Consider the following 15,962-nt stretch of genomic DNA (forward strand, 5'->3'; position numbering starts at 1 on the left):
CTCAGAAGCTTCTGCTATCCAATCACACGACCACGGGACCAGATAACGAAACTGATTTTGGGACTCTTCCAAATGTACGGAGTACTTCATACCCTACTGTTAGACGAGACCCATCTGGAAAAGAGTAGGACCCCGGCACTAGCCATGAACCTCTCCAAGACACATCGACATAAGAAGACAGATGCCGTAAGCACAGTACATTGCGTGAATGTATGTATGTACTATGGTAATATGGAGGCATGGACTAAGTGTACCCCGTAGCAATAACATAGCATTCAGCTGGCCTCGCCAAAATCGTAGTGTCCTGTTTCTGAGGCGTGGCGAGCTGCGCCTTTCTCTCCAATGAACAACCCCCCGCAAACAATACACTTGACCTGAAACTTTGCAGTGTCCGTGTAATAATGTTGTTGTTGTAGGATGCGACACAGCTCCACAGCCTTTTCTAAAATAACCTGATCTGCCGAATCGAAAATCTTTGTATCAAAATCGGGAGAGGCATACGCATGATTGAAAGGGGGATCCGAGGGCGAGAGAGCGATAGTATCATAATGTATCCCGGAGTATACTACAATGCATCTTGTTGGTCGACCCTCGTTAAAACGATCGATACGCAACGTTTGGACATCAATGGAGCATATCTCGATGTCGAAGTGTTTACTGAGGATGCTCAGCTCGATACCGCCACCCCAAGCCTCTTCGCTCTGAATCCATCGACAGTAGTCGTCGGGGCTCCGTTCGAGAACGGCTCGGGTATAGACATCCGAGTGCTCGTGGATTGTCTGGGCAACAATCGATCGTAGCTCCGTCATTGTATCCATAGCACCTAGAACGGCGCTTCCGACCGCCCGAAAGAGACATGAATTATCATCCGGCATAATACGAAGGACAATGGTTCCGCCGTGATTCGGGGAGGGAATCTCTGGCGGGTCATTCTCGCTACGCGTAACCTTTTGCTTCGATGATGGGAAATTTGGCCGTTGCTCCGACGAGTTGGAGGGCTGGGTGGTAGTAACTTCCGGGGCTTGGGTAGAAATGGGTTGTGTGTCACTAATTGTAGAATCGTTCCTTTTGATGATGATGAGCTGCTCTCCGTTTAGGTCGACACCGATGTCTGTGACCTTTGATTGTCGACCAAACTGGTCTAGAGCCAGCGATTTTGGTGGATATCCATGTCTGATGTCGAAAACAGGTAAAGAAGTATTTTCTTTAATTTGATCAAGAAGGTCACCAATTGTTGCACTTTCTTGTAGGGAAACAGTGGATTGGCCAGACGGGCCCCTGATCCGGATCCGCATGTTGTGAGCTCAGGCAACTCCTTGACCTGATTCCGAAACAGTGCAAAAGGTGCGATCTATACCGTCAGCAGTACAGGAAAGGGCGCGCAAATTCCCGAGGCTGGAGACAAAATGGATGCTTTGACCGGACCCCCCGCCAACGCTGGCCCCGGCTGCCGGCGTTTATCGCGGCAAAAGGGGCGTCTGGGAGAGGTTGCAGAGGTGCCTTAATCAGCGCGGATCATTGTATGTCCGTCTCTACTTTTGGTTTAGCGCTGAACAAGCACGCTAACGGCCGCGCCCCCGGTGGAAACTGCACCAATCCACGTGAGAGCTCTGGCTTCCTTTGAACGCGATTCTGTTCCTCCTCACCTGCGCCGTACGGAGTACAAAATAACAACATCCTATCTTCATGTGTTGATTTCACTCCCTGGTGCTGTTAATTGAAAAAAGAATTTATCGTTTCATTTCTGTTGTTCAGCCTGTCACCTTCAGTTCCTCCTGAAAAGTGTTACCGCACACCAGCGATGGCGGAGGCTAGTGTTGGGCCTGGCAACCAAGCCAGTCCCGGGGTCGATCCGCCATCCTCGCAGAATACTGGGCACATTGGTCAAAATTTTGAGCAACCCCAAGCTCTAGCCGAATCAATCGAAACAGACATCAAACAAAATGAAGAAGAAAGCCAAGTCACGGAGGACCAATGGAAAGCAATGTTCGAGCTTGTCCTCTCCATCTACGAGTACCGTGAACCGGAGTATGTTTAACGACCCGAACCCATTCCAGTTATTCTTACTTACTCCAGGACAGTGGTCACGATCCGTCGAGGCTATTTCATCGTAGCGTTAATAAGCGAAACGTTCCCGATTACTACGATGTCATCAAGGAGCCGATGGCGTTGAGCATCTTAAAACAAAAGATCCGCAATCGATCCTATAAAACCTTTGCAGAATTCGTCAGGGATTGCGCTCTGGTAAGATCCCCTCACCGCAAGCCATCTCTCTTTATTTTTCCATTACCCTGTCCCAGCGCTAATGCTTCCCTCTTCCCCAGATTCCGCACAATGCCCAAACATACAATCGACCCAGGTCGCAAGCCTATGAAGACGCGCTCATAATCAAGGTCCGTTGGTGCACATAACACTACGCTTGCTTTAACTGATGCACAAATTGTAGGATGTTTTTGCCTCTGAATTTAAGAAGCTTGCCGATCAAGAAATAATATCTGCAGAGACTGCCGAATTGCCAGACTTGGGCGAGATCCCCGAAGCAGATCCACTTCCTATCGAGGAGGAAGATGACGACGAAGAAGAAGAAGACGACGATGAAGAAGCTGAAGATTCTGACGAGGAAGGCGGCCGTCGTAGACGCAAGCGCTTCCGGCGAGGTAGCCAATCCTCCAAACGTGGTGGTAACAAGGATGAATTCCGCAAGAGCATAGATCCAGCGACGCGCAAGAAGAGAGGCCGACCCCCGCGAGTTGATACACCGATGGAAGCAAGAATTAAAGCAGTACTCAAAGGAATTCGAAAACCTAGAGACCAAGGAGGATTAAAGATTCGACATTTCGAAAAGTTGCCGGATAAAGCCTTGTATCCTGATTACTACACGGAGATTAGGGAACCCATGGCTGTTGACCTCATTAAACGGAAATCCAAAAGAAAAAAGTACGCATCGGTTGATCACTTCATGAGAGACATAGATCTCATGTTCAATAACGCGAAGACGTATAATCAACCCGATAGTCAGCTGTACCAGGATGCCGATGATCTTCAAGCCGAAGCTCATAGACTCGCAGAGCAAGAAAAGAACAAACCTGACAGCGAGTATCTCATGGAAGATGGACGGCTTCCTCTTCCCAATGGAATCTCGTACAAAGATGAGATCTGGAGAGTCGGCGACTGGGTGCATATTCAGAACCCGAATGATGCAAACAAGCCTATTGTTGCCCAGATTTACCGGACCTGGCAGGATTCAGACGGCCAAAAGTGGGTGAATGCTTGTTGGTATTATCGACCGGAGCAAACTGTACACCATGTTGACAAACACTTCCTCCCCAATGAAGTTATGAAAACTGGTCAATATCGAGATCATCGGATTGACGAGGTCGAAGATAGGTGTTTTGTGATGTTTTTTACGCGTTACAACCGCGGCCGACCACGGGGATTTCCACCCGAGAAACAGGTGTATGTCTGCGAAGCTCGTTACAACGAGGAAAAGCATAAATTAAACAAGATAAAAACTTGGGCCAGTTGTCTTCCCGACGAGGTTCGAGAGAAAGATTATGAGATGGACCTTTTTGATGGACCTAGAAAAATTAGGAAAGTCCCAAGTCCAATCAAGCATCTGTTGCCAACAGACGCCAAAGAAACAGACGATCTGCCCAAACCAACTTGGGGAGCTGAGAACGCGCCGCCAATTATTGGGGCCGTCCACTGCCGCCCCCGTGATGAAAATGTGAGTAAACCCCCCCCGGGGCCCGGGCTTTTCTTTTTTTTTTAAAAAAGATATCCAAAACTCCCTTTCTGACTCTCATCATTAAGGAATCGCCGCCTCCTGAGCCAACTCCACCACCTCCTCCACAGCCAACTTCTCAATCGCAACCAAGCTTACCGCCTAGACCAATGTCTGCGAATCAACCAGCACCTCAAACAAACCTTGATGCGAGGCGCGATTCCCGGTTGAGCGCCGCCAATTTTGCTCCTGTGCCAACGCCATCTCCAGTTCAGCCGCCCCATCTACAGCCGGCGGCACAGGTACCCTTGATGCCTTCGATAGCTCAACAGCCTTTCCAAGTCCCCTCTCTTGCTTCCTCACAGTATCAGCCATCTCAGCCTATCCAAGCCCCACATGTTCCTATTGGATATGCTACCTATCCACAACCTACGCAGCAGCCTTTTGCTATGTCGCACAATTATCCTACGCAAATGCCTAGTCGCGTCCCACAGCCTTCAATGGCGATGCCACATACACATACGCCTAACCCGAACGCGGCGAGGTCCTCTGAGTTCATTACCTTGCCTGAGGAAATCAACAACGCAATCCCCCCAGAAGTGCGAGCGCAGTTCCAATGCGACGACAAAGGCCGTGTGCTTTTCTGGAGCACTCCGCCAATTGATGTGGTGAATGATCAGCCCCAGCCACTCTCTCACACTCCAGAATATCTTGCTGCGAGAGCAAGACGTCAGACAGTCATTGATCGTGTGCGCAGGAAGATTCTTGATGAACAAAAAAGGCATGCGGAAGACGATGAACAGCACCGATTCAATGAGGAAGAGAAGGAGGCTGTTAAAGAGGAAAACCTTAAGGTCAAAATGGAATATACCAAACCCTCCACACCCTTGCGAACTTTCTCCAGAGAGACCCAAGGCGAATGCCATGGGCGGGAGTTAGAAATCGCTAGAGCGTATATAGCCGGCCGCACCACAGACAAAGAGGATACTAACGCCAAAATTTTAAACATTGTTAGACGTGACAAGGGTGATATGTTTGATCCGAAGACACTCTCTCCACGTCGAAAATATTTTCCTGTAAAAGATCACTGGACCTACTTAACTGAGTCCTCAAAGAAGGGTGCTCTAGGTACTTAGCGGGATTGAATTGTTGTTTCTCTTTCTGTGTTTCTTGCTTCGTCTTACCTTCATCACCTCAGTGTTGATTTCTTCTTTTCTTGATTCGCGCCATTCTTTTTTCTTTTTTTTTTTTTTCTCTTTAATAGTCCTTTTGTTACATTTTAAGCTACAATGTTATGACTGGCTATGAAGGAAACCCAAGAGCATTTTCTGTGGCGTTTTAAGAGTGGGTGGATGGCGCAAACTTCCTGTACGAGTAGAATTTGGTTCGCTGCTCTCCTGTTTACAGTGTTCATCTTGTAAAGATTACCACATTTGTTTAGGAAGAAAAGGAGAGAACTTGTATGAGTGCAACGTGTCCCTGTACTCTTTTGTTAGTTTGCCTCACCCAGGCTGGGGTTAATTTCAATAGGAGAGACCAGTCGTAGGATTATTCTTGCCGAGAGAACCGTTGCGGAGTTACAAAGGAGAGCATTTCGAACAGGTATTGATGCAGCTCCCCAACCTTTATGCATGTAAACATGACATTCAATAGTATCAAACCTGCGAATTATCTGTTCCCACTCTCCCTGCTTGCAAGCCGCAGCGCAAAAGAAGATAAATTCTAACAAGAAGCCCAATTTATTTCATGGCCAAAGTGCTTTAGTAGAAATGTGCATCGCCATCCATGCCACCACCAGCTTAGTACAAAATGACACACAACGAAATATTTACAATATGCAATGCAATACATATGTGCAGGTACAACCTTGCTGAAAGGAAATAAACAGAGTGTAGTAATAAACTAGACAGGACATACAAATGGAGAAGAATTGAAGGAAGATATGAATGCATATTCCCATTACTTAAGGAAGACAGAGGTAATTTTCGGTCTGTTTTAAGGGGGACAACTGCTGCAGAAGTAACTGCCATGGGATTTAATATGGAAATAGAATAAGGAAAAGAGGAAAAGAAGAAAAGAAGATGATGAGAAGATGATTCGATTTGGCGTCGATTTTCAGGGTAGGCAGAAACAGAGGGGACAGGAAATGGAAAATTTCCACAAGGGTTGACCAACAAAATCGCGCCAATCAGGTTCAACACACATATTACTGGGCTCTCTTGGAGAGCATCCAGCATTTCAACTGCTCTTCCATGAATGAAGATACGCTTCAAAGGCCACAGCCCCAATTATGTTCGTTTTTTGTATACTATATCCTTGGGTGTCGTTGCGGTGGCCGAAGTGTCATCTCTGGAGGTATTAGATGCTTCGTTTGTGGCAGGCTTATTCACGCCCCATGAGCTGTTGCGTTTATTTTCCTCCTCCTCCATAGAAAACACTAAATCTCCTTGTTCCTCATCAATTCTGCTTGTGTTCATCGGTGATGATATCGAACGATCGAGTCGAGTTCCAGTAGTATGACGAGCTGAATTAGGATGTAATGAGGTGCTGCTGAGTTGCTGAGTGATCATTGACATTGAGGGCTGACGTGGAGGACTGGCGATGAACGGTGAGACGTCGCCAGAGCCAGGACGGCTGCCAATCGGACGTAAACCAGGGCTAGATCGCATACTAAGTGTCGAATCACGGAGAGGTGATCCAACATGCCCCAATGCTGACTGACTCTCTTCTTCTTTCTTTTGTCTTTGCTTCGCGAACAGCGCCCCGAATCTAGAAGGACTAGACGCCAACGGTGATCCCACTTTGGTTGATCCCGTAAGTGGCAGTCCTAGGCCACTCAAGTCTCTTGCACCATGAGAATCATTTTCCGTCCGTGAAAGTCGCCTCATTTTTTCTTGGGGAGTTAACACATCATCATGCAGGTTTGTGGGCAAATAATCCTCCTCCATGGCAAAATTATCATCCCAATCGTCCAGAACTGTAGGCCGGGGAAGACTAGCTGATAACATTTTCGGTCGAGATACCCGTTGCGAATGCATAATGCGAGCAGTGTTTCCCTCATCTCCGCTAAGAACTGGCGAAGAGCTGAGAGTCGAAAATTTCTTCAAATCCGATCCAAATGTGTGATCATGGAGATTACGGAACATATCTGGTCTATTGGAAGGAGTCGGTGAAAGATCAAAACCAAATCTCGAGGGGACAGATGAGGCAACAGGGCCATGTCGAGCAATGTAAGATATTCCTTGACTATCGAAGGAAGCGGGAAGGGGAGCGTCAAGTGCAGAGCGTCCGATGGGCGACATAGCACGTCGGCCATCTTCAGGCGGAGATCCATACTTCGAACCGGTGTCGGACACTAATCCCGTGTCGATAATGGGAATGTTCTCAAATGGTGGCTGAGGTTGCATTGGAGGTTGAGGTTGAGGTTGACCATGCATCATTTGTATATCCTCTTGATATGTATACAGCCGAGGGCCATGACCGTTCATCTGCTGCTGCTGCTGCTGCTGCTGTTGTGATAATAGGGAATTCGCAAGTGCCGAATCTTGCGGGTGATAAGGGGGATAATTGACGCGTCCGCCCAAGTTGAGATTTCCACCGCCACTCATCCCCATTCCAATATTCGGCCTGTTCACTCGACGACCATCGGGCAAGATATGCGCCAAAGCGCATTTTGCTCCGAATTTACAGTTTCCCTATCAAAAGTAAGTGCGTTAGTTTCTTTGTTCTGCTCTTCACCCCCGATTTTACACAGGGCAACTGGTGGTAAACTTTGCCACACAAAGCCATCGGCGAACGACTTGAAGCCTTAGGAAAGCAATGGTACCTTTGTAAAGTATTTGCACGGCGCGGAATCAACGGCAGAATCCGTAGAATGAAGGAAGGGACACGCGGGACCTGCTTGACAGGCTCCTTGGCGGAAGAATTTGCAGGGCACATGTTTAGTATCTAATCACCAAGGGCAAATGTAGTTAGTACACGCAGCAAAAGCGAAAAGCGGAAAGGGTTTGGCAATTACTTTTGCTGGGAGGTGGATTCGGAGGGCTGCGGGCCATGTCAAATGAAGGGACAGATCGTGGCTGGCCATTTTGCAAATGAGGAGGGCCGGACGGCACAGGGAGAGGGGCACGGCCTCTGGGATCGTTCGCCATTCGATTTGGAGGCCTCAGAGCACCGTTTGCAGGATGAGATGAAGGAGGATTTCTTGGATCCTGCAGCTGCGGAGGGGGCTGCTGGGGCTGCATGGCGGAAAGATAGAGACACGGTGGGTTAGAATATTGCTGTTTCTGTGGGCGAAGGAGGACCCAAGAAGAAACAGCGGCGGAGAGGAAAAACGACTAACCTTCAGGTCAACTCTCGAGTTAACCAACTAGTTAACCAACTGCCAGGACCAGGTTCGTACCAGAGGAGTTTTGCTGTGGGAGGCGGAACTTATTTACTAGTGGCGGTAGCGTTAAACTGAAAATTCTATTTGGGCCTTAAGAGGGGGAGGACGATGGCAAAGTCATTCACATTGTCAATCATCAGCACACAATTCTTAATTTATTATTGAAACGAGGGTTCCAGCAGACCTGGACAAGTAAATGATTTCAACACTAGTGAACTTCCCGCCAAAATTGAATTGTTTTCTCTTTGTGAATAAGCTGGATATCCAGAGAATTCATGGGTGAAGCCTAGGTTGGTCAGTTAAGTAACCGGTTAACTGGTTAACTACTGACATCCGTCTCCGAAGTTACACGTAAATTGTACTCTGTACTCCGTAGATGTCAATAAAATCAGAACTGATCTCGTAACCTGATTGCGCTGGCTCTAATTTCCAGAGCCATGAAGTCCGATAAGCTAACAAAATATATGTACAAATTGCTGGGCGATCATAGGATCATTTGTTCACCAAGATAACTAGTATTTACTTGAGTCAGGTCAAGGGGTTTGCGCGACATGCGCTGGGAGGGAAGTTCATGATAGTCGCACCCCAGGAGACAGCCCAAATTAGCCAGGGAGATATGTGACTACCTGTTGCGTTGTGGCGAGAGAGTTCAATGAGTGGCATTCAAGTTGATGCAGATGACCTTGAATTGAGGGGCTTGTCACCTGGGCCCTGCAGGGCGTCTTGGTCTGTGGTTTCATAGCAAGGTACGGAGTACACAGGCATGCTTGGCCTCGCGCTTGAAATAAACCCATGATTGTGTCTGGGCTGTTTATTTAACGAAATGATGTATGTAGGAGCTACATCCCCTCGCTCCAGTCCTTTAGCCATAGTCTCACAGCTGACACAGAACCATAAAATGCTGGAAGGGAACTCCTGGAACCAGCAGGGGCAACATGTGGTTGTCTCGATTATGCCACGTTCTTGGATTCGCGCGGAGTTAAAATACCCTGGTTGTTTGGTTGTCATGCATCTTAGAGCCACAATTTTCTGAAACCATATTATTAAATTGTGTCAGGGTTGGAGTGAACTTTTGGGCTCAAGTGTCACTTGAAGCTCAGAGCTTACCACCCTAACAGGAAGCCTACGAGCAAAGTCACCTGGATGGTCACCACAAAAGGAACTGCATGCAGTTAGGTAGCCCCTTTTTACTTGATTGGAATGATGTGGAATCACTGAGCTTAAGATTATTATGGCTGTTTCTATGGATTGACTAGTTGCTCTGTGCTGCAGGTGGCATTAGTTACATATTTAGTTACACATTGCATATCAAACTGCGGGTATAGTTGTTCTTCAACAATGACCCGGTTATCGTAAATAATCTCTGTTGAAAATACCCTATCATCCCAGGCGCAATAACATGCCATGCGCTTAGCAAGACGTGTCGACAGAGGAATCTGATTGAAAGCTACAGGGCCACACAGTGCCCATAGAATTCTTGACTCCCTTGCGAGAAAGGCAAAGGCTCGGCAGCCTCTAGGTTCTTGGGCTGCCTTCTAACCCCAGAGATTCCCAAAGCTCCTCCTTGCCCTGTACAGCTTCCGGTAACACCTCTGTGCACCTCATCCACATCTCATGGCATATTTTTTTTCGCACTGTCACATGTTTGCGCCATTTTCTCCATTCCTTTTCCAGGCTAGCTTTCTCCTCCGCAGTGACTGCTTTGGCCTGCACGGAGCTAGCTTTTGATGGCGCCAAACTAGCTATCAAATTCCGCTTTTCTCCCTCTAGGGCAGCGAGACACTGTCGTAGCTCGGAGGTAGACACCCTCCCATTAAGAGTAGTGAGCTCTGCCTTTAGCAGTTTATTCTGGGACTTGGCCGAAGCGACTTGGCTTTTAAAGGCCTGAATTTCTTCATCAAGGCCAGCGAGCCCTTCTGGAGTGGATTCATCTATTGCATCCTGGATCGCATGGTACACGATTTGCTTGCCTAAAAATAGAATCACGGATTTAGGACAAGCATTGGCTTTAATACCCAGCGCCTTTGAAGACGCTCGAAATAGGTGATTACTTGCCCGAGGCCCTGCCTTCCACCTGCTTTTTCTCGTGCAGTTCTCTCAACGCTTTAGCAGTATAGGCTAACCCACCTGATTAGCATCCCGTTTCTTCATGCTGCCAGCAATGAGAAGGTTATTCCCGATTTACCTTTTGTTACCTTATTGTGGAGGTTGGCACTGATGTCAATCGCCTGTCGCACGGTTAGCATCTGTCTGGCTCCTAAGACATTAATATCAAGCTTACGGAATATGGACGACTATATTTTTTGCAACAATACAGCCGTAGATCAGTAGAAATCCCATGAGCAATTCGGATTTTCGCAAGAACCGGAAAATCGTGGCTATAGGACCACATACTTTTGCTGCCCTACCCAAAAGGCGTGTGTTGGTAGGGGATTGATCAAATGCCCAAACTTTTCTGGGACAACTCACGAAGATATTCTAGGATCAGCGCATTTCCTATTCTTTTCGAGTCAGTACATAAATATGACAATTGTAGATCTCCAAAGGTGCCTCATTGGGAAATAATCAAAGCGTGATGTGCATAGATAGGTTGAGGGTAGCTACCGTCCTCAACAGATCCCTTGTCTCCCTTTTCTGTTTTCTCCTTTCGCGGTGCCATTATGCTTCACGTTGGCAATGGGCATTCAGACCTGGATATCAGCTTAAGCAGGTTGAGCACGCCCAGATAGCATTCGTCACCGTGGACCCCGCATTCTACTATTCCAAGACTCCGTATGTGTGGATGAATTCCACGTGAAAGCGTCTTTCGCTTAATCATCAGGCATGCGGCTCCGCTGCGTCGCGCCATCATGCAGCGGGTGATCCCCCCCTAAAAGGCTTGGCGCTTCTGGACGGTAGACTCCGATTGGTCGGGAGAAGACACCAATTTTGACAGAGCAGCCGCCAGGGCACTTATCACACCAATATCGAATCCTACGGGGTGGGATGCGTGTCCACGTTTGATTTAAACCGGTCTATATAATACATTTGAAAACCTGGACAGGGAGACAGCCATGGAGAAGCCATTGTAGTTGGAGGCTTGAGGGGCAAGAAAGCAAAGGTACATTTCAAGGATCAGAGGACACCAGACATAGTTCCTTTGGCAGGTTGCTCTTCATTTAGAGATGTCTTAGCAAAGGGTTTAAGCACAAGCACCGAGCAGATAAAGCTCCGACAAGGACGCCTCAGAAGGAAGAGTGAATGATGTCGCTGGATTTGCTAATGATAACAATAACAAAGCATCAAGGGAAATAATTAACGAGCTCCTAATGACATGTCCTAACAATATATTCCTAAGACTGTGGCTAATGAATTCCAGCCCAAATACTAGCTTCCCCGAACCGGAGAGGGAATTCAAAAAGCATAAATTCCACTTATCCCGTATCTTCCTCTAGAACTTCCCAAATCTGAACTGTGTATAGATATATGGCGTATTTTTCTGAGGCTAAGTTAATGGGAAGCAATACGGCGTAGCTTGTGTTTAGCATAGTTGATGCTTGCTATACTGTCATCGTCGACGCCACTTTAATGCATCCCAACAGTATCCCCTAAAATGGTTAATAACTTAAATGGAAATCGAAGAAGCACCGACAGAACGCCGAACAAGCTGCCCTATTAATGTAAGTCGTAACTGAATATGAGTGATTCTCTGAGAGACAGCACCCATCACATAACAACCTAAGACCAGTTAGCATCATCGGATTCTCTAGTCCACTTTTTCGACAAAAAATGCTACTCACACATTCCCCTTCAGTTTTGCCTTGAGGAACGCCCATTTCCTCAAAAGTTTTGGGGCCCTTCCCAGGTAATCCAGACGCAGGCTTTTGAGCCTGTGCCGGGTTGTTTGGAGAAGCATTCGAAGAAGGTGATGGTTGCGGTCTAGAGTCACCTCGTGCTGGGAACTTCCCAGTACCTTGCCCGTGTGGCATGTGGCCTGCAGGGTTAGGCGAGGCGGGCATTCGTGACTGCCGTGGATCTGATGGAGGAGCAGGCCTGCCTTGCACTGGCACTGACTGGCCATGGGGTTGGTTTGTAGTGGCGGGTCGCTGTAATTTCCGCCTCCTATCGGCACCTGTAGGATCAGGGGGCGCTGAGAAACCAATATCTAACTTTGGCGAGGGGGCCGCTTGATTAGTTGGATAAGGAGCCATACCAGGGCCTGGAGGTGGTCCGTAGCCTTGAGGGAGGCCCACTGAGGCAACACGTTGTGGCGGAAGCTGACCGCCCGGAACAGGTTGTGTCCGTAGATTTGGGTTAATACCGAACGCAGAGGTCGGCCGAATGTCGGGGCCGTACTGACCTCCGGGACCACCAGGGCGCCCATAACGAGAATTTGGGCCTTCGGGATAAGGAGCAGCCGAGACCGGTCGAGGGCCTGTGGGATCGGCAGAGATAGTCATTTTGGAGGGATCTGGCATTTCCAATGTTTCCTGCGCCGGCCTTTCATTTTGCATAGCCGCGTAACGTTGTTGCTGATTTCGCCCATGAGAAGCATACTGTGATTTGATGCGTGCAATCGCGACACGCTCATGATCCTTTCTTGACAAGGTCTTAGATCTTGATATGCTGTCAATTCGTGAAGAAGCGTCTTTGTTACCACTGGCAGCTGCTTTGGCATACCAGCTCCGGGCTTCTTTAAGGTCCACTGGTACGTGTATACCGATCTCATAAAAATACCCAAGGGCAAATTCAGCCGTCGGAAGTCCATTTTGGGCGGCTCGTTTAGCGTAGACAAATGCCATCTCATCGTTCTTCTCAAAGACACCTTCATGTCCGCAAAGGAACCATTTACTGATGGCCATCTCAGCTTCGGGCTCACCTTGCCGTGCCGCGAGTGCATTATAGTGTAGAGACAAGGCTGGATTGAAATCGCATCCTAGTTGACACAATTCATAAGCTGCCCCCATCTTTACTTGGGCTTTCGCAAAGCCGTGATATGCGGCTTTTTCAATATTCAAACGTGCACCATTCAAGTCTAGGGGCAAAAATTCATCGGGAACGGCAACCTGGGGAAGCTCGCGGGCTAACAGCATTCCATAAACCTAAATAAAAGGGGACATTGAGTCAATCAACACCCAAATTATGACGGGCCGAAGCTTTCCATAACTTACGTAGGCGCCCTGAGGAGCATTTTCATCACATGTTTGGGCAGCATATCGGATATGGTCCAGCCCTCCGGCATAATCTTGGCGTTGTCCATGTTGTCCCAAGAGTATCATCATCCCCAATCGCTAGAGAAAAATTAGCATAGTTTTTTGTTGAAAGGTTAAGCGTCGCCACTCTTACATAATATGAGGCAGAATCACCGAGGCTTACACCTTTTTCATAATGTTTGATTGCCTTCAAAGGTTCATTTGAATTCTCAAACTGCATGCCCATTCGATATTCGGCTCTCGCATATCCCTTTTCAGCAGCCCGCTGATAGCACCGAAAAGCCTCCTTCTTGTCGATGCGGAATCCAAATTTCCCAAACTCAAGCCACATACCGCGGATGAATTCTGCTCGCGGGTGTGATTGATCGGCAAGAAACGAGACAATGTTAATGGCATCAACCTTCAACTGATGCTCGCCTTGTGGAGTATGGGGTCGTGGGGGTTGAACGACGGCAAGGCGAAGCTCATTTTGCATGGCTACCTCCACGTAGGAAAGGGCATCTTGTGCCCAAGCAAGTTGCATCTCTGGATCATTGGAGCTTAGAACTGCGACCCGCCCACGCTCGAGGTTCGCTTCTCGTTGCTCATCGCTTGGAGGAACGTTGGGCGGTGGGTTCCGCAAGACTGGGAATGGCGAGAAATTAGGGTGGTCCATGTAGTCGTTCGCCGGAATGTGACTGCCAGGTTGCGCATGTTGATTCACATACGAACTACTATTATTATTGTATGCTTGAGTCGGCATCGAAGAGTTTCGAGCTGGGAACTGTGGTCGGTGGGCGGGAGGATAATGATTCGCCGTACGATGCGATCCAGAGGCTTCCTGTTCGAGGTGGGCAAGATTATCTTGCATATTTTCGGGAACTTCAGGCATCACCCTGTCAAAAGAGACTGTAAGTGAAAGGTTATCACAAAAGCAACAGATAGACGCCGTCCTTCGATTTTATTACCTTTGGGGTGCCGGAGATATTACTTCTGGCATTTGGTAGTCATCCGTTGCACCTGGATAAAATGTTGCTCCCATTCGTGGTCGGGAGGAATCGTAAGGTGCAGCCATAAGAAATATTATTAAATATTATCACCAAGACCTGCTGAGAAGTTGACCCCCCTAGTTAATTTGAACCCCACCGATTCCATTCACGACAACCCTGCAGCAATGGAACGCCCAGGGAAATTTTGGCTGGTTGTCATCAAAACAAGCAGCAAAGCAGCCAGAAGGCATGAATAGCACCTTATGATAATGATTGGAAGAGAAGGCCTCATGAAAGATTCAACGAATATTCCGCTGCACTCCGTAGCTCCTGTTTTTATCAGGGAAAAATTTTGATCAATTTAGGTGGGGGGAAACTATGGAGTACGCCGTACGGAGTACGAAAGGTACAGTTGGCTGTAGCGCAGGCGCCTTCGACTTGGCGGAGGGTGGGGGCTTTCGATAATCAGCGCCGCCCCCCGGCAGCGACCAGCAGAACGTTGATGTTGCAACTATTTTCGAGATAAAACATATATAGATATCTTGAGCTTTGGCAATAGGATGGAGCAATAGCCCATGTTTGCTAAGGATATGCTATGCTCATGTATTATGTTGGTTAGTGAGTTGGTTAACTAGTTACTTGATTGCTGGGCTTAGTCTGAATTCCAACATCAAAGGCAAAGCAAACGTACGAAGGACATACTTTGTACTCCGAACATGGTTACCTAACTATGGAGTATATGCAGAGTGATTACGGAGTACAGGGTAGTTACTCCATACATAATTAGTTAACTTGTAAATCAAAAAGTCACTGCTGAGGTTACGAGAGAGTTGAAGGGACAGCCTGAGGGCAGGTGCAACAATCAGCTGTCCCAGTGAGAGTCAGGGTGCCATCAGCACAGCGTGCACGGGTTGAATACAAGCTGCGAACAGCTAACCAACAACAGAGTAGCTGCAGTGTATGAAGGACAGAGAAATTAGTTCGTCCACAATCTTTTCTCCGAGGTCTGGGGCTTTCATTTATTTAGTAAGGGGACAGAGCACGGAGTACAGCCGCGTGTAAGTTCGGATGACCAGCTGATTTTGTCGCTTTATTAACGACGACTGTCAGGTAGCCAGTTTTCACAGAGGACTGGTCCGTCCGGGATTCACTAGTTTTATCTGCTCATTAGAAGAAGATCCGGGATCAAGCTCAATTTGGGATGTTCCAGACGGTTCCGAGATGCGTGGACCCGCTTGAATGTAATATTCTCCAGTCTCCAGTTTTCAGGAGCGGTGGAACTTCCATGGCTTCGCGGACCTTCGCTTCTTCAAGACTGGCTTGTTGTTCCTGAACGGAAGCGGAGCGAGCCTGATGGAAGAGAGGAATTTGAGAGACACAAGCCAGTACGGAGTACTCCGGAAATAAAAGATTCTGCGCTTGGGTTTCAAGGCTCCTCTCCATCCCAAAGGATCTGAACCCTAGCGCGCGTGCGCGCCACTGCGCCACGGGGACCGCGTTCCAATTGTTTCCAGCGAGGAAGCTCCATCTAAACAATCGAATCCGACCGTACGGAGTACCCAGGATACAGATCAACTCTCGGTGTCCTGACAGAACCACTGTGACCTGACAACCTGTAACAAAGTATAAATTCAGTACAGAGTGCTGAACGCTCAAAAATTATTCCCCCCAAAAATCATTCCCTCAATTCC

The 15,962-nt window shown here is 47.9% G+C and overlaps 5 protein-coding genes across 5 annotated transcripts; 1 reads left to right on the top strand and 4 right to left on the bottom strand.

Annotated features, from left to right (window-relative positions):
• Positions 1 to 275: 275 nt before the first annotated feature.
• On the bottom strand, positions 276 to 1,295 carry OTU1 (ubiquitin-specific protease otu1; the record flags this gene model as incomplete). Its single annotated transcript, XM_003065224.2, has 1 exon — positions 276 to 1,295. The coding sequence occupies one exon, from the start codon at positions 1,293 to 1,295 to the stop codon at positions 276 to 278; it is 1,020 nt and encodes a 339-aa protein (XP_003065270.2).
• Positions 1,296 to 1,712: 417 nt separating this feature from the next.
• On the top strand, positions 1,713 to 5,177 carry D8B26_001199 (uncharacterized protein). Its single transcript, XM_003065225.2, has 5 exons — positions 1,713 to 2,028; positions 2,082 to 2,244; positions 2,325 to 2,393; positions 2,447 to 3,727; positions 3,814 to 5,177. Exons 1-5 carry the CDS (start codon positions 1,802 to 1,804, stop codon positions 4,858 to 4,860), a joined length of 2,787 nt encoding a protein of 928 aa, XP_003065271.2. The 5' UTR covers positions 1,713 to 1,801; the 3' UTR covers positions 4,861 to 5,177.
• Positions 5,178 to 5,279: 102 nt separating this feature from the next.
• On the bottom strand, positions 5,280 to 8,007 carry D8B26_001200 (uncharacterized protein). Its single transcript, XM_003065226.2, has 3 exons — positions 7,743 to 8,007; positions 7,551 to 7,672; positions 5,280 to 7,419 (listed from the first exon to the last, which is right to left on the bottom strand). Exons 1-3 carry the CDS (start codon positions 7,966 to 7,968, stop codon positions 6,013 to 6,015), a joined length of 1,755 nt encoding a protein of 584 aa, XP_003065272.2. The 5' UTR covers positions 7,969 to 8,007; the 3' UTR covers positions 5,280 to 6,012.
• Positions 8,008 to 9,626: 1,619 nt separating this feature from the next.
• On the bottom strand, positions 9,627 to 10,503 carry D8B26_001201 (uncharacterized protein; the record flags this gene model as incomplete). The annotated part of the gene is made up of 4 exons (XM_066123470.1): positions 9,627 to 10,081; positions 10,167 to 10,229; positions 10,297 to 10,339; positions 10,393 to 10,503. 4 exons carry the CDS (start codon positions 10,501 to 10,503, stop codon positions 9,627 to 9,629), a joined length of 672 nt encoding a protein of 223 aa, XP_065979544.1.
• Positions 10,504 to 11,288: 785 nt separating this feature from the next.
• Positions 11,289 to 14,605, bottom strand: D8B26_001202 (uncharacterized protein). The gene is made up of 5 exons (XM_003065227.2): positions 14,251 to 14,605; positions 13,437 to 14,178; positions 13,262 to 13,381; positions 11,891 to 13,192; positions 11,289 to 11,828 (listed from the first exon to the last, which is right to left on the bottom strand). The coding sequence occupies exons 1-5, from the start codon at positions 14,355 to 14,357 to the stop codon at positions 11,817 to 11,819; spliced, it is 2,283 nt and encodes a 760-aa protein (XP_003065273.1). The 5' UTR covers positions 14,358 to 14,605; the 3' UTR covers positions 11,289 to 11,816.
• Positions 14,606 to 15,962: the final 1,357 nt, after the last annotated feature.

This window comes from Coccidioides posadasii, chromosome 1, assembly GCF_018416015.2.
Source record: "Coccidioides posadasii str. Silveira chromosome 1, complete sequence".
NCBI lineage: Eukaryota > Fungi > Ascomycota > Eurotiomycetes > Onygenales > Onygenaceae > Coccidioides > Coccidioides posadasii.